We start from the raw sequence: 24,456 nt of genomic DNA on the forward strand, positions 1-24,456 counted from the left end.
CCACTACAGAGCACTAGGTCCATTTAGGCTGAAGAAGCCTGCACAAAAGGGGGAGGTGGAAATGGTATGCGTTTCTAGGCTGGGCTTTGACCTAGTTCCATTGAAAAGAATGTTATTGTGCAGACAACCAAGCAAAGACTATGGGTACGCTGTGAGCTGCTGTGGGTCTTGGAATGGAAAGAAAGCAATAATGGACCAGAAAAATTTCTGGCACAATTCATGGAGTGGTATATTTGAACTCACTGAAATGGGAGATTTTCTTCGGGGTGTAGACTAGCCTAGCATTGTCTATAAACGGGGTTTTGTGACTGAAAAGAGTGGTTCAAAGTGCAGATTAGTTATGTAAAAATCCATGCACTGAGATTCAAGAAGCCTAAAGCCATCTGGTACTAATCATTTCTGGATTATACCTTGATTTTTCTGGGAGATAATAATTAACACCCCAGAATTATTTTACTATTATTTTACAGTTATTTTTACTAAGAAATCTTTGTGGTGAAATAACTTCTTACCTCACTGATAAACCAAGGCACAATTTACAGCTTGGGTAGAAAGATGTTTAATTTATACCTGCCATTGTTGGTAGGCAGCTTGACATGTCTAGATAGGGCAAACTTGTATAAAACCAGATTTTTTTCACTTTGTTTTCGACATCTGCTTATTTGATGAGGGGAAAAAAACCCAGAAGACTTACAGACTTTGCCCCAAGAGTAGCATGGAAACAAATGGCTTGAATCTACAACAGCACTTCTGCAGAAAGAGGGATTTCTTACTTTCCCCCCTCCTTTTTGAGCATCCCAAAGTGGGAGGCGAGGAAGTGAGGCTCCTTGGGAGGCAATCCTTCTACATGCTCAGGTGAATCCAAGCTAATGTGTGGGGATCCGAAAAGTGTCAGGATGGTTGTTTTCAGCATAAAAGTCTGTGGAAATGATTTTCTGTAAGTTGTGGCAAGTAAAAAGCATTTGGGGACCAATCCACAAATGAACTCTTTCCTATTCAAGGTCCCACTAGTATCACCAGGACTTGTGCAGTGCACCCACCTAGGACTGTGTGTTCTGGCTCTTTTAAGTGTACACAGTAGTCACAGAATTGGGAAATTTAGGTAATGTAGTACTTACTTATTCTTCTGATACACTTTTAATTATTGTGCCCTGACGAACAATTAAAAATATATATAAAGAACAGAATACTCAATTAGCTTTGTAAAGTACTGGCAACTGTTTAATTTGGATGACAGCAACGGTATCACAGTTATGCCCCCCCCAGTTCAGTTTGTGGTACTACATCACACTTTTCTACACAGCAGAGCAGGGGATGAGAAATCAGGGTTTACAAAAATTAAATGAAAGCCTTTTAAAAAGGATTGTGGCTACAAAGTGTCTTCATGTCATTTTCTGTACAAACATGATTTGGTGATGTCATTTAATCAGTTTGGAAGATTTGATTTTCTTTATGTCACAGCTGCGAAGAATAAGGGTCCCGTTTTTAAATTTTCCAACTTGCCCTGTTGGCAGAATGCTGGGCTTTGCCTTCTTCTTGGATTTTGTGCTTTTAAAAGAAAAATAAAACAGCATTATGAAAGTCACAAAACGAATTTCCTATTAATTTCTGGCATTTGCAAAGGATACTTTGAACGAGACACATTTCTACCAGGACAAATGACTTAAAGCTGGGATTAACTGCTTGCAAAGCAGAAATTATTAGTAGAAGGCATAATACTACAGCTTTGAATAGAATTATCTATAGAACTGAATTCAAAAGTGATTCTACTTTGGTATACAGGACTGTAAGAACAAAAATTAAAGCCTGTGATCCATAAAAACCACGCAGTTAGCTTTACATGCCTGAGAGGATTTTGTTCTGGTGTTTCTTAAACGTCAGTTTTATATGTCAAAAGGGACTTCACTTCTGAACTTTGGGGATTTCCAAACAGCAAACTGTGTCATGTTACTGTGTAAAAATCTCACTGAGTGTTCCAAGGCCTCTGGGCATGTCTGAAGTAGCTTTGGATTCCAGCCTGACACTGAAGATTCAAAGAGGCCAGATAAAGAGTACATACCTAAGCCTGCTCAATAAAGTGCAAAGTGAACTGCTGCTGACTCAATTTGCATCAGTCATCTATCAGTTCACCATTCAAAACTGACTCCCCTGGTTGACTGTTAGCATCTTAAAGGAAAACATTTGTGCTCTTTAAAAACACATATTGTCTCCCTTAACATGCCGATAGCGTAGCAAGGGATCTGGTTTCAAATAATAAAACTGAGTGGTGATTGAAGAGCCAAACGACCCTTTCCCTTTCCTGCAGGCTCCAACGGTAAGCTGAAGCTGCATTTGCTGCTAGTTGCATTTTAAGGATGGACCAAGCCAGTCTGTGAGTCCTTGGATGCAAAAGATTGTGTTAGAAAACCCAAACACAGATCCAGTTTGTTACTCCTCACTGAAGTAAGGCCTGTAAATATTCACTCACCTTGCCTCCTGCCCTTTTTTCTTCCTCCTCTTCAGGGAATCAGATTTATTGTCCTGTTAATAAAGACAGCAGGGATAGTGTATAGCAACAAATACTGTATAGCTACAAGATGCAACAAAACAAGGTTTCCAATACAATAAGAGATGGATATGCTAAGCTATGCTAGGTATGCTACGCAGCCTAGGCAAACTAGCTTCCTGCTATGCTTTAGTAAGGAACTGCAACCTTGGAAATTTTCTAATGTCCAAACTGTCTTGTGAATTTTTCTATAAGGAACTTGTCCGGGAGCAGGGAGCCCCCCCTCCCCGGACTTACCGCCGCCGCCGGCCCCGCACCCGATGTCCGCCTCGCCGCCGCACCTGACACCTCCCCAGCGACTGGATTGGGAGGCTGGGGGCTTCCCGCGGCGGCAGTCGGTCAGGGCGGGAAAGCCCTCCAGCGGCGCGCCGTTGGACGCTCCGGCGGGCTCTGGCCCGCCCCGCTAAGCCTCCCCGCGGCCAGTCCAGGCTCGGAGGGGGAGGCAGCGACCGGGGACGGCTGGACAGGCCCTCCCTGGCGACAAGGGAGCGACGCCCTGCAGTGCTACGGCGCTGCCGCTGAGGGACTTGCTGGCCGGCCGCTCCCCAGGAGGGAGCCCCGTGTGACTTCCGCGGCCCGGCCAGCTGACGGCACCGGCGATGCGGCCCTCCCGGGCTCGTCCGGCATGACGGGGCGGGCCCGGAGGTCTGGGGGAAGGCGGAGTCAGCAAGGCGAGGGGCCTTTAAGGAACGTGGGAGGCGGCGAGGGGATAAAGGGAGAAGAACGGCAGCAGCTGAGAGAGTTGTGGGACGGGAGGCAGAAGGAAGGGTGTGCAGAGAGAGGCTTGGGAGCTGAAGGACAAAGGGGAAGTTTGGAAGGGCCCACCGAGGGGCAGGAGGGGAGCAGGGGAGGCCTGTGGAGAGAACAGGCTACCCAGTTATATGAAAGGGAGACTTGTGGAGCGAACAAGCTTCCTCAGGGAAACAAAGGGGAGTCCTGTGTGAGGAACAGGCTCCCCTAGGGGAACTGTGGGAAGAGGCCAGGCGGGCCCTGAGGGGGTTGAGGCCCCACTGTTTGACCACCCCTCCCTAGAACAGGGGTGAGGCCGGGAACAAGAACCCCGGGTAGGGTTTGGAGGGAAGGCATCAGGGCTCCCCCGTGATACTCTGGAGGGGGACCCTGACAGAACTGTTGGGACTTTCCATTTTACAGAAAATGTTTCATACTCACCACTGTGCTTTCTTCTTTCTTGGTTGCTTTTTTTTCCTTGATTTTTTCTTGGAGAATCTTGTAGTTCAAATATTCCCTTTTTGGAGGCTGAAAGACAGTTTCAGAAGGTCTTGTTTTACTAACTGTTTAGAATGCGCATATAGACACAAAAGCACAGGTCATCTGAAGACAAAAGATAACAGACTGTTCATCCTGTTCTGGAAGAGATAGGGTAGGCATTTTTAAATACATCAAAATGATTATTTTCCGCAGAAATACTATTGGTGATAAGACTTGACTGATATAGATGTGTGTGGCAGCGGGTGGAATAGGGAACGTGCATGTGAGCTGATTTGAAGTCTTCAAACCACCTGGACTGAATCAATGGGTTCAGAATGACAAAAGTGGGCTGGGGCCTCCATTGTCAGAAATACAAACAAAGACTTTTCATTTCTCATTTTTTAAAAAGTATTTGCTGGTGCTGCAAATTCTACAGAGACAGGACTCTACAGACTGAACAGGGTAGAATCCTGCAATTTGCTTTGAATACCAGGCTCTAGTGGAATACCAGGAGCAGCAGTGGGGTAGTGGTTAAGAGCAAGTGTACTCTAATCTGGAGGAACCGGGTTTGATTCCCCGTTCTGCCGATTGAGCTGTGGAGGTTTATCTGGGGGATTCAGACTAGCCTGTGCACACCAACACATGCCAGCTGGGTGACCTTGGGCTAGTCACATTTCTTCAGAGCTCTCTCAGCCTCACCTACCTCACAGGGTATTTGTTGTGAGGGGAGAAGGGAAAAGAGTTTGTAGGCCCCTTTGAGTGTCCTTACAGGAGAGAAAGGGGGGGGGGGAGAGATATAAATCCAACTCTTCTTCTTCTATGAAAATATGAAGCAAAAATAAAGAAGATCTCAGATGCCAGGCAACCTATGCAGATGCCCTCACTAATTGATTAGGCAACTTCATTGTTACTTATGTATGCTAAAATGGGTGGATTCCACGCAACACATGCAAATCACACTTGCTAATTGCACCCTTTACATTTGTTAATCAATGCAAATGGTTCTTTCACCCACGCTGGACATTCCACAGGTATATATACTCCACTTCTTTACTACCATCAGATCCTCTGAAGATGCCAGCCACAGATGCAGGCGAAACGTCAGGAGAAAATGCTGCTGAAACACGGCCATACAGCCCGGAAACCCCACAGCACCCCAAGATCTCAGACTCCTTTCCCATCACCACTGAAGTATTCTACCAAAGAAGAATGGTCTTGAGCCCTGGCAAGCTCGTACTTTCAAGTATTTGTTACCGTTAAGTGGCACAATGAGAGGCAATCTTCAGCAGGAAAGTGACATTTATTTATTTATTTACACCCTACCCTTTTCCACAATATAAAGTCAAGGCAATTTACACTGTTCTCCTTGTCTTCATTTTATCCTCACAACAACCCTGTGAGGTAGGTTTATGGGAAAATATGGAAGAATTATTCCCTTCCACCCTACGAAACTCCCCTTGCTACCATTTACTTCTGGGTGGTTTCAGGATATGGAAATGAGTTCAGCAGAAAGAGGGGAGGGGAAAGCACAAGAATCTCTCAGCTTCCACCTTCTATATACCCTCTATTGCCATGGCAAATGCTTTTTGCAAGAGCTTTTTCATGTGTGTCTTGAAGGAAATGCCTAAGGCCGTGATGGCGAACCTATGGCACGCGTGCCACACATGGCCTGTGGAGGCCTCTCCTCGGCCAAGTAACTTGCATGAAAGTTCCCAGATCTCCCCTCCCCGAAAGAAGCATTGTCACGCTTATTCACTGTTGCATGAAAGAGTTAGGGAGCCTCGAGAAACGTCACACCATTCTCCTTCTGCCCGAGGGAGAAGGCAGCCACCTCTCCCCTCGGGCGGAGGGGGGACGATGGCCACTCCAGCCAGCCTTCTGCTCTTTATGGGGCAGGTGCAGGCCTTCATTCCCCTCTGCAGGCCATGCAAAGCCCCCTTGCCCGAGGCAAATCAAGCGACAGTATAGACACTCCTCTTGGTAGGCTCAAACACGTCAAACTCAGGCCACTTTTAGGAGAAGGTGCTTGCCTTCTCCCACTAGAGCAGAGGGGGAATGGTGGCAGCGACTCTGCCGGGGCCGCCTGCTCTGGGCGCTGCGGGAGCAGGCGGCTCCTCGAGCGGTGCAGCGCCCCCCCCTTTGCCCGAGGGAGCAGGTGCTTGCCTCTCTCCCTCAGGGCAGAGGGGGAGCGGCAGCATTGGCCTGCTCGGGGCCGGGCCTGCTCTTTCATAGCACGGGAGCAGGCGGCCCCAAGCAGGGAAGCCCCTCTGCCCGAGGGAGAAGGTGCTTGCCTACTCCCTCGGGCTGAAAGGGAGAATGGCAGCGGGCGCTAGCAGGCTGCTCGGGGCCACTTCTGGCTCTCTGCGTTGCCAAGGGGAGTAGGCGGCCTCAGGGAGTAGGGAAGCCCCTCCCCGCCTGAGGGAGAAGGTGCTTGCCTCCCTCGGGCAGAGGGGAAGAATATGGCAGCGGCGTTATGGGTTGCAGCCAGTCGCCTGCTCTTGCGTTGCGGGAGCAGGCGGCCTCGAGCAGGGAAGCCCCTTTGCCCGAAGGAGAAGGTGCTTGCCTTCTCCCTCGGGCAGGGGGGGAAAGGCAGCAGCGACCTGCTCAGGGCCGCCTGCTCTCACGGCGCAGGGGCAGGCGGCACTGAGCAGGGAACCCCATCTGCCCCAGGGAGATGGTGGCTGCTTTCTCCCTCGGGCAGAGGGGGAAACGGTGGCGGCGACCTGCTCGGTGGCCTCCAATACTTCAGCCTGGGTATTTTTTAAGCCGAGAAAGGGTCGGCATAAAAAACCCCCAAACAAATGCAGAGGCTGGAGTTCCCTTCTCTGAGAGGAAAAGCTGGAGCCCCCTTTTCCCTGAGAGGCTACCTCTCAGAGAGAGTGGCGCTCCAGACTCCTTTGATCCATCCACCCCACACCCCCATCAAGCTTTCTCTGCCCATGGATCACAGGGTCCATGGGCAGTGACAGCTTTCCCATCCACCACCCCCAATCCCCATCAAGCTTTTATGGATCACAGGGTCCATGGCCTGCATCTGTGTCTGGCATCTTCAGAGGTATATCACAGAGGGATGTCACAGAGTGTATCACAGTGTGTAACAGACTTCCCTCTGTGATACACTTCTGAAGGTGCCAGACACAGATGCAGGTGAAATGTTAGGAGTTAGATCCACCAGACCACGGCCACACAGACTGGAAAACCCACCAGAACCTGTAAAACCTCAGTATTCAGGTTAAATTGCCGTATTGGCACTTCGCGATAAATAAGTGGGTTTTGAGTTGCAGTTAGGGCACTCGGTCTCGAAAAGGTTCGCCATCACTGGCCTAAGGCATCCTGTTTTACTTAAACTGTTGTTTAAGATAGAGGATTCTGCCATTTCTGAGCAATTTCTCTGCAACATCAAAAACTGGTTGTAGGGTAATTTGCTTCTGCTATGTCAAAGATGGTTACTGTCAAATCTTAGAAGGCAATTTTTATCAGTGGGCTTTTTTATAAAACACAGTTTTACCTCTGATATAAACGATTATGTCAAGAAAGTTAATCTGTTGTTCATAAGACAAACCAGTGGGTTCTAGATCAAATCAAGCCTGCACTCTCCAAAGCTCAAATGACCGATTGTCCATTGGTCGTCTAATGAGAAGACAAAAGTCACTGGAAAAGGCAAGAATGTTAGGAAAAGTTGAAGGCAGCAAGAAAAGAGGATGGCGCACCATGAGATGGACTGACTCAAGAAAGGAAGCCATGCCCATCAGTTTGCAAGACCTGAGCAAGGCTGTTAACGATAGGACCTTTGGGGAGCATTAATTCATAGGCTTGTCATAAGTTGGAAGTGACATGGCAGCACTTAACACACACAACACAGTTCATATTTTATATTAACATCTTGCTGGTTCAACCATGTATGCAATTCTAACTCTATTTGGTTTACCTTTCCTTGTTAGAAAAATATTACCTCTTCGTATGCTCTCTTTGTTTCTTTGTATGGCATTCCTCAATACATTACCTTTGCTCCTAACATAATAGCACGTTCTTGTTCCAAAACCCGCTGTTCTTTTTTCTCAAATCCAGTGATTCCAAACCGGTGCACTTCCAAACGGGCCTAAAATGTTATAAAAACTGTAAGCTTACAAATAGAAATAAATAACATTATAAAATAGTATTAATCACATATATTTATGCCTAATAAAGGTTTACCGTTTATTAATCACATATCTAGTTCTGAACTTGAACCCAGAATGCAGATTAAAAATCCATATGATAGAGCCATGTACAGATGTTTCTGCAAACTTGGAAGCAAAATCTTCATTTTCTTTTCATTAAAAAGAGAGAGAATAAAACTAAGTTCTGAATCCTGAGATCATGCAATCTTACGAGATCTCAGAAATCATTTTGAATTGCCTAAGCTGCCATACCCTAATGTTGCCCGTAGTTGCCTAGGTAATCCAAAATCACTGCCGCAATTTCATTTTTAAAATTAAGATGACTTGGGAAGGAAAGGAACAATGAACAGCAGGAAAGATGACGAAGACTGGGAAGCAAAGCTGAATTGGAAGGAGGAAAGAAATGTAAAATGTGGGTGAGAAAGGACCAGGAAATGGGAGCAACAGCAGAGGCTACTAGGAGGAGGGAAGGAAGAATGAGGGGAAAGAGACAAATGGGAGGAAAGAAGAACAGGAGAAACTGAAGGCTGCAAGAAGGTAGGGAATGCAGAGGTAGATGAAGAGCAAATAATTCCTTGCAGGTAACTATACAGTGCCTTGATCTGGATGGCCCAGGCTATACTGATCTTGTCAGATCTCAGAAGCTAGGAGTTCCACCAAAGAAGTTTAAAGGTCACTATGCAGAAGGTGGCAATGGCAAACCACCCCTTAGTCTCTTACTTTGAAAACCCTGCCAGGATGCCATAAATCAGTTGTGACTTGATAGCATGTTAAATTCACAACTATCCAGTATATTTGCAACAGCTGTTTCCCAGTGTTTTATAAACAATTAGACATATATGAAAGAAATAAACATTTCTTGCAATTAATCTCATCCCCCCAACAAAATTACAAATGTTGTAATTCCTCTCTCCCACACTATCCCAGTTTTCCCTACTAGTGGTGATTAGTTTACTCCCCACAAAAGCAATGGAAATGGAGTCAACATGCTCATCCAAGGTGGGGCACATATTTGGACATTCAGCAACAGTGACCTTCAGTACAACAGTAATGTGGTTGTACCCGTTTTTAAGGAAACAGCCCCACCCAGACTACAGAGCACACAACTATAGGAATCAACTGGCCTAAAGCCCATGGCATCCTTCCAGCTATAAATGTTGCCAGAACCTATGAGTGGAGACTGTAGAAAGGAGCCGGAAATTGTTAGGGGAAGCACTGGCCCTTCTCCACCCATATATATCTTGATGTGGTAGCGAGCCCAAGTATCACCTTACTGCTACCACCACCTCCTCAAAACAGTGTCATGTATTCCAGGGTTTGAGACTCTCTGTTCAAGGCAGGAGAGGAAATCCTTCTCTAAACTGAGCTCCTACTTAAGCCCCCGGAATTGTGCCTCTCTTTTTTGTCTCTTTCTCCCAGGTTGAGCATATAAAAATGCTGCTGAACGGCAGCAGGCTGGTCCCAGAGAAAAAACCCTCAAAATGGCCCAGGACTCTCCACAGCCCAAGGCAAGACAGGATGAGAAGCACATGTCCCCCTCTAGTGCCATAGATCCCCCTGGTACTATGAAGTGGCCTTGGGGGAAACAGCTGGATAAACAGCTCCATCCTTTCTTCTCTACTCCCCATCTCTTCCTTTCCAGTGACAAAATCTGGCTTCATGTGTGAACGAAGAGATGGGAGAGGAAAGGAAAGGATGGAGGATGCACTGGCTATTTACTCCCAGGGAGTTTCATAGCATTCAGTGGTGGGATTCAGCAGGTTCGCACCACTTCAGCAGAACCGGTTGTTAAAATGGTGCTTGTAAACAACCACTTGCTAAATTATTTTAATCCTACCACCAGAACCAGTTGTTAAATCATTTGAATCCCACCACTGATAGCATTGTGAATGTGTGTGAGGAAAGGACAATGGATTGTGAGAGAAGGATTATTGTATAGAGAATATTGTGTGGGTGTGCCTTTATTTGTACCGTTTATTGGTAGGAAAGGTATGTTTAAAAGGACAGAATAGGGTGAGAGATGGTGCCATGATGAATAGTAGGGGGAGATATGGTAGTTGGAGAAGAACAGCCCAGGTGAAGACAAAGGACAGCAAACGTCTGTGTGCTGTTGTCTCTTCTTGAGCTGAGATGATGTTGGTAACTAACTATATCAACAACCCAGAAGGCTATAGCTCAGCTGGGGGAGGAGTTAACATCTCCCCAACTGGGGTCAACTGGGTCTGGTGGGTGGGGAGGTAATGTCGCTGTAGTCTATAAGGATTCTATTTCTCCAGCACAGTGCCCCATCCAAGAAACTATCTAATGTTGGGACTAAAAGACAGGATTGGGATTGTGTGTACTCCCTATCCCCCCCCCCAACAGCCCCCCCCCCCCCGGCCTGAGGTGACAGAGTGATCACATGAAGGTGTCTTATATTGAATCATATACTGGGTTTCCTGGGCTGTGTGGCAGTAGTCTGGCAGCTTTAGCTGCAAATATTTCTCCTGCATCTTCAGAGGCATGTCATGGTAGGATGTGTTTCTCTGTGTGGCACAGTATGGAGTGTTTTGAGTAGCCAGGTAGTTGTTTTGACCAACTCTGAGTCGGAGGGGGATGAGATGCATTTACATGTAATATAAAATTAAAAATGATGGCCTCAGGGGACATGGTCCCCTTGTCACACAACCCTGGTACTAAGAAGAGTCCTAAAGAGAATCCGTCAGCACGCCCTCTGCCTCCCACCCCCACAAGTGCAAATCTTGCAGCTAAGTGAGATGACACAGAAGGCAAGAGAAAAGCATGGAAAACTGACTGCTTCCACTGAGAGCGCCACAGAGCATGCAGAAGGGGCAGAGGGTGTGATGGTGCTGGAGGTGGCAGGAGCCAGTGAAGCTGAAGTGTACTTTGATAAGCACAGATGGTGGCAAAGCTATGTGCCTCTTTCCTGCATAAAGAGGCTTTGAATGGGCTGGGGAGGGCTGCTGTAGAGGGGCAAACTGAGGCTGAAGTGCTGCTAGCACTGGGATCAGAGGTGTTCCATAGAGGGAAAAAGAAATGGGACTGAGGCACATGGGGTGAGTTCAGGGCAAGGCAGCCCTCCAGGGCAATATCCTACTTGGAATTTTCTTCTTAATTTACATAGCCAATTTACTCTACCTCTAACCAATCTACTCTACCAAATTTGTTTCTTCCCCCCCTCCCCTACAAAACACCCAAACATCCTGCATTAATCCACTGCAAGTATGTGTGGCAGGACCAGTCTGACCCACACAATATATTTCGAGGGAAACTCTAAGGCACATGTGCGCTTTGTTCCATTCTGCTTCAGCGTCAGCATGCTATATACAGTGATCAAGAGCTGCAGACTCTCTAATCTGGAGAACTGGGTTTGAGTCTCCACTCCTCCACATGAGCAGCGGACTTTATCTGGAGAACCGAATTCAATTCCCCACTTTTTGTACATGTGAAGCCTGCTGGGTGACCTTGGACTAGTCACAGTTCTCTCTGAACTTTCTCAGTCCCACCTACCTCACAAGGTGTCTGTTGTGGGGAGGGGAAGGGGTTTGTAAGCTGCTTGAAGACTCCTTACATGAAAAAAAAATGAAGGGCATAAAAACCACTTCTTCCTTTTATTAAGTATTTTTCTTGACTTATCACTATTAAAGTTTTAAAAGGACTGTCAAGAAACTGAGTTCCACCATACAGTTTCTTGTTCCCTCTACTAGTTCATGCTTACAGGCCAACTTTAAAATAATAGAGTGGAATTTAACTGTGCCTGGTGTTTCTAATGTAGCAGAGCTCTAACCTTTAGAAACTGATATGCAACCAGATGTTGGGGGTCAAGTACGGTCTCACACTTGACTCTCTAGGTCACCAAGGCCACAGAATTGAGGCACCACATGTAAGCAAGGGAGGGTTTATGGTTGCGGAATAGATCTTATCTTGTTATCTCCTTCTGACCCTTAAGTCACTTGGTTGGCAACAGAGTTGTTTGATTGTCTTAGATTGCCAGGCATGGATTTGATTAGTCATTGATTAGATCATCTCAAGTCTTCTGTTCATAAAGTTTGGCTATTCAGCCTAACCAAGTGTGCTTCATGGTATCCTTCACTACGGTTCTCTGAGTCACCATTTTGGACCTGAACGAGAATGTTCTTGGGTTCTAACCTAATGGCTCCCTGACACCTTGGGACTCTGCTCTGGCCTTCTGTGAAATTGAAGGATTGCAGCTGTAAATGGTAATGCTTTGAATCTTGCCTTTTGCACGAATATTATTTTACTGTTTGGTTAGTCCAGTTTAGGTTTTATTATTTTGTTCCTCACTGCAAATAATCTCTCGATTGTATTCTTGCTCAATTTTAATACATTTCCTTTAATCATATTTTGTAATGCTTTGTCTTTAGGTGGCTACAGACCCTTGTGGCTGCATACTACCAGGTTAACTGTGGTCTACCTCACAGGGGTGACTTTTTTATTTGTACTCCCAGGAAGTTTGCTCTGCCCCTCCCCCACCTTCTAGTAGTTGGGACAAAGGGGCTGGTGGCAGCTACTACCAAGTTGGGGTTTGTGGATTCAGACCTCAGGATTTCAAGTGTTTTGTTCTGGGGCTCCCTTTTAATGGAATGTCCTTAGACTTCGACATCTGTGACAAGGACTGATACATGCAAGCCCAAGCAAGAACCAAGAGGACAGCACCTCTTGATTCACCAAAAAAGCATTTAAAGGCTGAGACACCATTAGATAATTAAACCTGGGATGATTTGTACTCTTAAAACAGTAAGAAGTTGCCTGCATTCAAACGCACTGACAACTTACTTTTTCCAAATTAAAATCTTGGCCATCCACATTCTTTTCTTGAATAGTCTTCTTTGCCTGTATAGAGAAAACAAAACCATGAGAGTATTTTTTTCCATTTCAAAAGAAACTAATGCCATACAATAAGACTACTCAATTTATTTTGGGATCATGGTGCAATCCAAAATTAAGTTTTGGACTTCAATAATACTGTAGTAAGAAAATTCAATTAAGCCTTCCTTGGGAATGATTTACAACTTTTATTTTTATATATAATCAATTCTAGACTCTGTTCAAAGACTAATTTCTAATCAACAACCTGTTGTCACTGTTGCAAGGGGTCTGCAATCTGCAGCTCTCCAGATGTTCATGGACTACAAATCCCACCAGCCCCTGCCAACATGGCCAATTGGTTGATAGGAATTGTAGTCCATGAACATCTGGAGAGCCGCAGGCTGCAGACCCCAATAGTGCCATCTCACTATCCCTTTTCTGTAGCTGCCCCCAAGCTTTGGAACAATCTCCATGAGGACAGGAAGAAAACCCCTTTTGTATTAGCTTTCAGAAGGGGCTGCAAAATGAGAAATGCTTTGGAGAGCTTTTTGGGCCTCCTGAAAGGAACTGGCACCAATCCAGTGCCAAACAGGCACTGCTTCTTTACCTTGTACTTTGGAAGAGGACATGTCTTAAGCTACCATAACTGTCTGATCTTTTTTGCTTAGTGGCCCTACAAACAAACAAAAACAAACCTTTTCCAGTCCAAGTAGATAAGAGCCTAGCAGTTCCATGACCTGACTTTATTTCAAAAAGCCATCTGAGCCAAAGCTTACAGTTTAACCTCTCTGCTACTAACACAGTACTCTTTGTTCATAACAGATGCAGACTGACAGATATCTATTTGTAGCATTCATTCTTATAGTGACTTACTTGGAGACAGAGAAGTGAAGGTCCTACTTAGTAATGTAAGCTACCAAAGGTACCAGGTACCAAAGAAATAAAACACAGCACCTTGGAATCCAATTTAAATTTCTCCCATGCTAGAAAAACAACAAAACAAAGAGGAGTCTTGGGCACAAACAGTTTTGCTGCAACATAAGCTTTCACATAGAGCAATAGATGTATGAAGTGAATTCTCAATCTGCATATGTTCCTTAAGGTTTGACTCAGTATGGAACCTACACATAAACTAGCCCAAACCAGAAAGTGACAGAAACCACTTGTTCCCACACAAATAAAACCATTCCAGCATGTCAGAAATAATAGCCAACCTGGACAATTAAACTTTTCTCCTTCACTCACAGGGCTTTTCCTTGCCTACAAAGAGCTAGCTTTCTGATTGGCAACAGTTATTCAATGCACCAATGCATCACTGACAGCGAAATTAGCTCAAGGAACAGAACCTGTAGCAAATTCAGATCCTGACTCTGTCCCAGTCTCCACTTACATAGAACATGACCTGATACTGTCAGCCAAACCAACAGGGGATGTATTTACTTGCTCATCCTTCAACAAGACAAAGCAGTCATCTATCAAGAATATTATTTTACTGCTTACATAGGACAAACAGCTCAATACCAACAGAAACAAGCAACAGGACACTAAATTGACAGACTATATATCGACGAATTCGTTTCTGGAATCAAATGAAGTAGTAACCTCTAGTTCAGAAAAACATATGCCACAATAAACCTATTAAAATTTCAAGTGCTGCAAGATATATTTATGTTTGGGTGCTGTGTGGTTTCCGGGCTGTAAGGCCGTGTTCTAGCAGCATTCTCTCCTGACGTTTTGCCTGCATCTGTGGCTGGCATCTTCAGAGGATCATTATCTTCATCTTCAGAGGATCATGCCAGCCACAGATGCAGGCGAAACGTCAGGAGAGAATGCTGCTAGAACACGGCCATACAGCCCAGAAACCACACAGCACCCAAGTGATTCCAACCGTGAAAGCCTTTGACAATACATATATTTATGTTGTTACTGCAACAGACCAACATTCCTGCCCTTCGGGAATTTGACTCACTGGAGACTCAGTGACTTTGCACAAATCAATTTCTTGGCTTCAGTTGCTCATCTATAAAAGGCTGACTTTCATTGTTCCAGCTATCATGGTCACAGAAACCAGCTCATCTATAAAATGGAAATAGTAATAATCTGCCTCATAAGGATTTTATTATGATAAAGAAATGCTACTCCCCATTGTCTTGGGAACTGCTCATGTGTGAAATGAATTATAAAAGGCATCACCAGGTTTCTCCATCAGTATGCTTCATTTGCAACAACCTGGTTCAATGTATATTGCTAAAAGGCTTTAAAAAAAATCCTCTAGGAAAGTTCAATGACTGAAAATGGGATATTCTGTACTGAGTGAAATCGTAGATCAGTGTTTGTATTCTGAAAAGTACCAGTAAAATCATATCCTGTAGAGAACTTTAAAACCTGAAAAATGTAGAGAACTTTAAAGCCTTGTCAAGTTTTAGCTATTTCTAATAAAAGTATTATCCTGCCATTGCCTGTATTGCCACCTGACCTGCATAAATGTATGAAACATGGCATGCAGTAACACTCATTGTACAAAGCTGCTTCACTTCCAACTGTCCAGCTGTTCTTCCGCTGAAAATCCATTCTGCCTTTTCAAGTGCTGCTTACAACTGTGACTTGGGGCATTACTGCATGAATCCTAAACACTGTTTTGTGGGACCTGTTTGTGTAATGCAGTCTGATAATAAATCTATACATTCACTTGGTGCCTACTTATCTCTTGAATTAAGCAATGCTGCCATTTGGCAATGTACCAAAAATGATGCCATACTGCTGAACCAATCCACAACTAGTTTCCCAGTAGGGAAAAAACAGCCTTCAAGATAGATTTCATCCTTAAGTACTTCTTTAGCCATTTAGATCTGAAAGATTCTCTCCTGCCAGTGTGCGCAAAGTTAGGTTTCTACAACACTGGATGGGTCAGGAGGACTCACAAGTGGACTTTGCCAGAGGCAGCGTCACAGTTTTTGTTTACTTTTTGTTTGAAAACAAAAAAAATTAAGAAACAGTGGGAGAGAAACTAAGGAAAGGAGAAAAAAATGAGAAAGTACAAGAATGCAAAGGAAAGAAAGTAAAAAACAAAAACGGAGAGAAAGTATAAGCATCTGTTAAAATGTTAAAATGCAAGTCCCATAGGCTAAATGTTAAAAGGCAGGTTCCACATGCAAACTCAGCCTAAAGCTGGATCCTGACAAAGGCACAAGTTGAACGCTTCATTGTAACTAGAACCTTCTATACACAAATATTTCTAATAATGGATCAGAAGCTAGTAACAGGCTACAGAAACATCACAGGTTATAAAGTTACTGACACAGAGAAAATGTAGTATAAGAAGCTAATGCAGGAGTAGAGTTCCATTTTCCAGTCAATCCAATCCTTGAACTTACACGCAGAAATTTCAGAGAGGAAAACTTAAATCATGCCTTGTATTACACACGAATCTCACTGGCGTATACTTGTTACCTAAAAACAAATACCCCTTTTGAATAATGGAGCTAGGAAAAAAATAATAAGAACATAAGAACAAGCCAGCTGGATCGGACCAAAGTCCATCTAGTCCAGCTCTCTGCTACTCGCAGTGGCCCACCAGGTGCCTTTGGGAGCTCACATGTAGGATGTGAACGCAATGGCCTTCTGCGGCTGTTGCTCCCGATCACCTGGTCTGTTAAGGCATTTGCAATCTCAGATCAAAGAGGATCAAGATTGGTAGCCATAAATCAACTTCTCCTCCATAAATCTGTCCAAGCCCCTTTTAAAGCTATCCAGGTTAGTGGCCATCACCACCTCCTGTGGCAGCATATTCCAAACACCAATCACACGTTGCGTGAAGAAGTGTTTCCTTTTATTAGTCCTAATTCTTCCCCCCAGCATTTTCAATGAATGTCCCCTGGTTCTAGTATTGTGAGAAAGAGAGAAAAATGTCTCTGTCAACATTTTCTACCCCATGCATAATTTTGTAGACTTCAATCATATCCCCCCTCAGCCGCCTCCTCTCCAAACTAAAGAGTCCCAAACGCTGCAGCCTCTCCTCATAGGGAAGGTGCTCCAGTCCCTCAATCATCCTTGTTGCCCTTCTCTGCACTTTTTCTATCTCCTCAATATCCTTTTTGAGATGTGCGACCAGAACTGGACACAGTACTCCAAGTGCGGTCGCACTACTGCTTTATATAAGGGCATGACAATCTTTGCAGTTTTATGATCAATTCCTTTTCTAATGATCCCCAGCATAGAGTTTGCCTTTTTCACAGCTGCCATGCATTGAGTTGACATTCCCATGGAACTATCAACTAAGACACCTAAATCCCTTTCCTGGTCTGTGACTGATAGCACTGACCCCTGTAGCGCGATGGTATGTGAAGTTTTGGATTTTTTTGCCCCTATGTGCATCACTTTACATTTTGCTACATTGAACTGCATTCTGCCATTTCTGAGCCCACTCACCTAATTTATCAAGGTCCGCTTGGAGCTCTTCGCAATCCTTTGTGGTTCTCACCACCCTACATCATTTGGTATCATCTGCAAACTTGGCCACCACGCTACCCACCCCTACTTCCAGGTCATTGATGAATAGGTTAAAGAGCACTGGTCCCAAAACGGATCCTTGGGGGACACCACTCCCGACATCTCTCCATTGTGAGAACTTCCCATTTACACCCACTCTTTGTTTCCTGTTTCTCCCAACCAGTTTTTTAATCCATAGGAGGACTTCCCTCTTATTCCTTCATTGCTGGAGTTTTCTCAGCAGTCTCTGGTGAGGAACTTTTATTCAAAAGCCTTTTGGAAATCCAAGTAGACAATGTCCACTGGTTCACTCCCTGTCCACATGCCTGCTTTACACCTCCTCAAAGAACTCTAGTAAGTTTGTAAGGTGACAGGATTTGCCTCTGCAAAAGCCATGCTGGACTCTTTCTCAGCAGGTGCTTGCTTTTCAACATGTTTTATAATTTTAATCTTTTAATGATAGATCTCTACTAATTCTACTAGGAACAGATGTCAAATAAACCTCGACTGGCCTGTGCCAATTTCCCGGGTCCCCCTAGATCCTTTCTTTTAAAGATTGGTGTGACATTTGGCCATCTCTCCCAGTCTTCAGGGATGGAGCCTCCCCGATTTCAGTGGATAAGTTGCATATTAAAGTGAGGAAAGATCAGCAATTCCCATGTTTCTGAGCTCTCTTAAGAACTCTTGGGTGAATGCAATCTTGGGCCCAGGGGATTTGGTAACATTTAGTTTATCAATGGCTGCCAAGAACTTCTTCCTTGTCTACCACTATCTTCAGCTAGTTCCTCGGATTCTCAGCCTCCTAAGAAGCTTGGTTCAGGGCAGTGCAGGAATGTTCCTCACCTCCTCTTGGAGTGAAGACAGATGCAAAAGAATTCATTCAGCTTCCTTCTACTGCAATCTCCTGCCATCTTTTAGCACACCCCTTTGTTCCTTTGTCATCTAACGGGCCTACCGCTTTCCCTTGCTGGCTTCCTTGCTTTTGATGTACTTTGAAGAACTGTTTGTTGCTGGTCTTGATGTTCATAAGCCATGCGTTCCTCATATAGTAATCCTTTTTTTTGCCTCCCCTTACAGCTACACCCTTGCTTCTCTTTTGCCACCATTTTGTGTTCCTCTCATATTCTTCTTCATATCAGCCAATGAAACTGGACTTCCATTTTCTAAAAAGAGCATTTTCTTTTTTTTCTGATAATTTCCCTCAACTCCTCTCTTGTTAACCATGGTGGCTTTCTTTTGGACTGGGTGCTGCCTTTTCTAACCTGTAGGAACACATTCCAGTTGAGCTTTTATTACTGTGTTTTTAAATAACCTCCAAGCATCCTGGACAGTTTTGACTCGCTTGATTTTCCCTTTCAGCTTCCTGCACACTATCCCCCTCATCTTTGAGAAATTTCCCTTTCTGAAGGCGAATGTAACTACATTAGTAGTTGCCACTTGTTCGCATGCTGAGATACTGAATCTGACAGCATTGTGGTCGCTGTTCCCTATTGGCTCAACAACACTGACTTCCTGCACCAGGTCCTGGGTCCCACATAGAATTAGATCTAGGATCACCTGGTTGGTTCCACAACCATCTGCTCTAAGCCACAGTCATTTAGCATATCCAGGAATGCTCTCTCCTTACTATGACCTGAACATGCATTTTTCCAGTTTATATGGGGATAGTTAAAATCACCCATTACCACTACATTTTTGTTTTTGTTGGCCTCTCTAATTTCTTTTTCCATCTCAGAATCCTCTTGTGCACTTTGGTCAGGGGGACGATAATATATTCCTAATATTAAACTGTCCTTCACACCTGGTATTGATATCCACAGTGATTCTGTAGGGGAACCAGCTCCCCTTGCATTGTCTATTTTATGTGATACTATGCTCTCTTTGATGTAAAGGGCAACTCCACCCCCAATGCGCCCTGTCCTATCCTTCCTATAGAGCCTGTAGCCTGGTATAACAGCATCCCACTGGTTCTCCTCATTCCACCATGTCTCTGTAATGCCCACTATATCAAAGTCCTCCTTCAAAACTCTGTACTCTAATGCTTCTACTATTAGCATAGAGACACCTGTATACCCTGTCTCTGTCCTTAACCTGGGATTTATGTGCTTTACCCTCAAGTCTTTTGTAGACACTATCCCTTGTCACATGCACATTGCTATGTTCCTCGCTTGTATGTGGTTGATTTAGAAAAACCTCCCTCTCTGTCTGCATCCCCATAGATACTGTATTCCGAACCGAAGTCACCTCAGCTCCTGTCGGCTTTCCCCCAGTGATCAGTTTAAAAGCTGTTCTGCCACCTTTTTAATGTTGAAAATAATGAAGTTTTAATTTGATACCATAAGTAATGAAATTTCAAATAGTGACCCAGATCCCAAAAATCTTAGGAGCATGTGTGTGTCCCCTCAGTAGGTGAAAAGGGCTTGTCACCTGGGAGATTATACTATTAAAATTATGCCACAGGAATCTCTACTCTGACATGGAAGCGTGCTGGGTGGTCTTGGGCCAATTGCACACAAGACTGTTGTGAGAATAAAATTGAGGAGAGGAAAAAATGTAAGCCACTATTGGTCCCCAATGAGCACTATAAATGAAATAACTACATAAATAAATACTACCTAAAGATGCTTTCTACTGGTCAAGACCTTAGTTCAGAGTTTCTCAAAATGTGGTCCCAACATCCTTGATGCTTCACAAGTCTTTTATAAGGGCAGAGTCTTTTATATGGGGAAGCGTTATTCTCAAGTTAGCCGATTTGTCTGTTTGAAGCACATTCCCCAAAAAACAATATCTGGAACTTTTCTACAGACCAATTCTATACCCCAATTCCATAGAATATCTGAGGAAGAAATATAAACCATTGGATTACCTGAATTATTTGATATCAATTTGTGCTCACTTTACCTTGGAGTCACAATCTTCAGCAATTTCAAGTTTACGTTTCTTCTTTCTCTTGTAACTATGGAAATTAACAACTTCTATTTCTACCTTTTTTTCAGGATGGGCAGGTTTAGGAAGGACAACATCAGAGGTGCTCAATTCTTGGAGAGATCTTTTCAGATTAATACACTCATAATCCAGTTCATTTTTCAAATTTTCAAAGAAATTGGAGGCACTTTGCCTCTTGACTGTTGTTACTGTGCTGTATTCAAGTTTCATGCTGTCATCTTCTAGGAAAGCATTGCTGGCTTTTATTCCTAACTTTTTCTGTGATGTTTTCTTTTTGCTCCTTTTCTTCTTGTTTCCCTCATGTTGTGACTCACCTGTGGTATTAAAGCAAACATATTGCAGTACCCTTTTTCAACTACACATATATTTTTCATTTAAAGTTGATTGAATTGAAATGCTTATATTTACAGATGCCATACTTACAATTCACATAAAGTATTTACAAAATATTTCCTTTTTAAAAAAGTGTTTGGAACAGACCAAGTTTCCCCACTATAATAATATTTTAAACTGTTCTATATTGTGTCATCATTTCATTTCATTCACCATTTGCCTTCATAAATCAAGAGTTTGCTTTTTAAAAAAATATGGGACAGAAGTAAATTGTTAAAAAACATAACTCCCCCAGTTTCCATTTTTTAAGCAATCAAGTCAAAAATTTTATGAGGTACTTTTATCTAGAAATGGCCAATTGCTTGCCTTTTGTCAGGGGCTCATAGTCATACAAACTTTACAAACCCCTAACAGGTTTTTTGGCAGACTCAAGGGACTCCTGGTTCTCCAGAAAAATCTGAAATTAAATAAAAAAACAAATGGAGGGAGGGACAGGGTCTTAAATCCCCCCAATTGTTAAAAGAGAATGTCTGTACATGCATAGGCAATAGTCTTCAGTCACTGCCACAGAGAGCTGAGCCCAACACCATTGGCAGCAGACACCAGGAGTGACTCCAGGCCTGTGGTAGTAGTGGACACCTGGGGCAGATCCGTGCTTTTAGGTAAGTAGTTGGTGGGAGGGAAGGAGGCCTGCCCCTTCTTGTCCAGCGCAGTGCTGGGCGAGCTGGCAAGAAAGACGGATGGGGAAGGAGAAGACCTGGAGCTGTGATGGGGGAGAAGATGGGATTTCTCTCCACTCCCCTCCCTTGTAAGTTTCACAGACCCACTTGTAAATAAATAATATTCACATTCTGGTAGAGATTAATCCCTTTAAGCCATGTTGATTTCCACAGAGAACATTAACAGTCAGGGGCGTAATGAGGCAGCCCTGGGCAAACTGCAGCCCTGGGCAAAACCTGAGTTGGATGCCCCCCCCCCCCCATGGGCGGCCACTCCACCACGACCATTTTTTTTTGCACCAGGACATTGGTGCCTGCAGGGGGTGCATTTTTAGACATATCAGCACCAAACTTTCAGCATACCATCAGGGGACTGTCCTTATGCCACTCCCCAGCTTTGGTGAGGTTTGGTTCAAGGAGTCCAAAGTTATGAGCTCCCAAAGGGGGTTCCCCATCCCCCATTGTTTCCAATGGGAGCTAATAGGAGATGGGGACTACAGTTTTGAGGGTCCATAACTTTGGCCCTGAACCAAACTGCACCAAACTTGGGGAGTGCCATCATTTCCAGATGATACCCTGAAAATTTTGGTACCGGGATCCCACATCCAAAAAATGCACCCCCTGCAGGAATATCCTAGAAATTTGCCCAAGAATCTTCGTTCTGCATTGAGTTTTCTGCATTGCTGTCAATGGGGGTTGCAGGCTGTGGGGGGCACATATCTGAAGGCACAGTCTCAAAACTTTCAGGGTCTCATCAGGAGACTGCCCTAATGATACACCCCAAGTTTGGTGTACGAGTTTGGTTCTGGGCAAGAGTTATGGACCTCTCAAGACCTGTAGCCCCCATCTCCTAGTTAGTCTTCCCCATTGGGAAACAATGGGGGATGGGGCACTCCCTTTGAGAGTCCATAATCTCTTGGACTCCCTGAACCCAAACTCCTCACCTAAACTGGAGGTGGTAGCATATGGAGCCAGTCTCCTGATGATATGCTGTAATTTTGGTGTCGCTAGCCTAAAAACTGTGCCCCCTGCAGGCCAAAAATGGAAAACCACTAAAATACTCCCAAAGAAACCGAGACTCCAGCAGATTTTTTGATGCCCCCCCATTACAGGAAGGTGATGCATGCCCTGGGCAGCTGCCTGTAATTCTTGCCCAATGGGCATTACGCCAGTGTTAACAGTCCTTTTTCTACTGCATCACAGCATCAGTCCCCAACATCATTCAGCCTGTGGATACTTTCAGATTTTGAGAAAAGGTGGTGGGTAACACCACTGCCAGGCAGAAGAACCTACCTGACCTAACCAGCTAGAAGCTGGGTTCAGCAGCACCTACACAAGTTCCTCCTTCCTTTTCTACAATGTTGACCGACAGCCAAAATATCCCTCTTGCACCACCAGTCAGGCAGAGCTCCCTTGGGATGTCACTGGTCTGTTCTCATTTGGTCAGGAGTGAGGCTGGCTTGCTACTGACATTCTTCTAGCCACAGCACAATCAGGTTGGACAAGTGGAGGATGGGGCAACAGGCTAACCACAGACAAAAGAAGCACACAGAAGGCACTTGGTGAAGGTAAGGCTGACCTCCTGCCGGCAGGTGGTGGGGAAGTATATCTAGCATAAGGTGAGAAGGATGGGGGCACAAGAGACCAGCCAAGGCCAACAACAGCTTTTCTCCCCAGGTGTCAAAGGATAATAGGTGCGGGAGCCCCAAAGAACAAGTCTGTGCCCTCTTTTATGTGGCAGCACCTCAGATAAAAAGTGATTATGTCCCTTTTTCAAGCAAAATCTATCCTATTCCTTCATCTTTTCCTCACGTGACCTGCTTTCCTTCAGAACCTGTTCCAGTTCATCTACATCTTTCTTGAAGAACAGTGCCTAGTACTGCACAATTTAGCCCAGGTGAGGTCAGACCAGCATACAAAAGACATAAGAAGAGCCATGTTGGATCAGACCAAAGATCCATCAAACCCAGCACTTTGTTCACACAGTGGCCAACACTGTGACTGCAACAGCACCCTCATGTCCCTGCTCCCCGCAGCTGATATAAAGAGGCATACAGCCTCTGGTACTGGAGTAAGTAGATATTGTTCATGGAACACTGAAGTTTATTTCCAAGCAAACATGCATGGGATGGGTTTGAAAAACACATAGACATTTAAACGACGTTTACTCACGCTTATCTCGCTCAACGTGACTTATGACCTTATACACCAGTGATGGCGAACCTATGGCACGGGTGCCAGAGGTGGCACTTGGAGCCCTCTCTGGGCACGTGCACACAGAGTTCGTCATGTGGGGGGTGGAAAATCACCCCCCCACACACATCTAAGCTGGCCTGGGCCACTGAGCATGACGTGCACACACTGCAGTGAGCAGGGAGGACTCGGCTGGCGGGCCTGATGCCTGCGCTCCAGGTGGCTGCTGCCTGGGGGGGGGGGGAGGTGCAGAGGAGGCAGAAATGCTAGAGAGGCACAGAGCGGTGAGCGTGGGACTTGCTGGTGGCTAGAGCAGGCTGGCCCCTGCTCGAGCAGGTGGGGGGGAGGAAGAGGGAGCCAACCGTTTTTTCTAAACTAAAACCTCAGCATTCAGGTTAAATTGCCGGGTAGGCACTCTGTGATAAATAAGTGAGGTTTGGGTTGCAATTTGGGCACTCAGTCTTAAAAAAGTTCGCCATCACTGTTATACACCTTCACTAAAATAATAACAGAACGTAAACTTAAGGGCAGAGCATTTTACCTCTCAAATATACCTTATAAAGGGGCATATCATTTCCTGTCATTTCAATCCACAAAGGAAGCAATAATCGTGAGTAAAAGAAACAAGAACAAGAAATAGTTAAGAGAAAAGGAGCCGGCTGACAAGTGTACAAACTCCCGGGCAAACGAGCTTGAAGTCAGGAGCGGATCGCAAACTTCCTAGCAGGAGCAGACATCACGCTTTACGCACCAAAATCGTACAAGGAGCCCAAGACAGCATCCAACAGATCGACGGCGACCCTGGGATCCTCGTCCCCCTCCTCCACCTTGTGCGCGTCCACGGGGCTTCTCGCCATGCGGCGACTCGTTTTCCGCTCCACTCAGAAGGCTCAGCACAAGGCGCAAAAAAGCCCGAGAAGATTTGGTCGCACGCGACTACCGTCTCAGCCAAGATGGCGGCCCCCACGGGTGCTTCCGCCCTTCTCCCCGCCTTCAGTCGGGCTTGGTTCGAAGAGCCGCCGGGGCAGGAAGG

General features: G+C 45.0%; 1 protein-coding gene across 2 annotated transcripts; it reads right to left on the reverse strand.

Moving 5' to 3' along the window:
• Positions 1-1,194: 1,194 nt before the first annotated feature.
• On the reverse strand, positions 1,195-24,416 carry LG01H1orf131 (linkage group 01 C1orf131 homolog). 2 transcript variants are annotated; one of them, XM_048486721.1, is made up of 7 exons: positions 24,175-24,416; positions 20,218-20,492; positions 12,712-12,768; positions 7,758-7,853; positions 3,716-3,802; positions 2,468-2,520; positions 1,195-1,548 (listed from the first exon to the last, which is right to left on the reverse strand). In XM_048486721.1, exons 1-7 carry the CDS (start codon positions 24,278-24,280, stop codon positions 1,419-1,421), a joined length of 804 nt encoding a protein of 267 aa, XP_048342678.1. In that variant the 5' UTR covers positions 24,281-24,416; the 3' UTR covers positions 1,195-1,418. The 2 variants fall into 2 exon arrangements, with proteins under 2 accessions (XP_048342678.1, XP_048342672.1); XM_048486715.1 differs by having other exon boundaries at positions 20,134-20,492.
• Between the last annotated feature and the right edge of the window lie 40 nt (positions 24,417-24,456).

Source organism: Sphaerodactylus townsendi, linkage group LG01, assembly GCF_021028975.2.
Source record: "Sphaerodactylus townsendi isolate TG3544 linkage group LG01, MPM_Stown_v2.3, whole genome shotgun sequence".
Classification (NCBI taxonomy): Eukaryota; Metazoa; Chordata; class Lepidosauria; order Squamata; family Sphaerodactylidae; genus Sphaerodactylus; species Sphaerodactylus townsendi.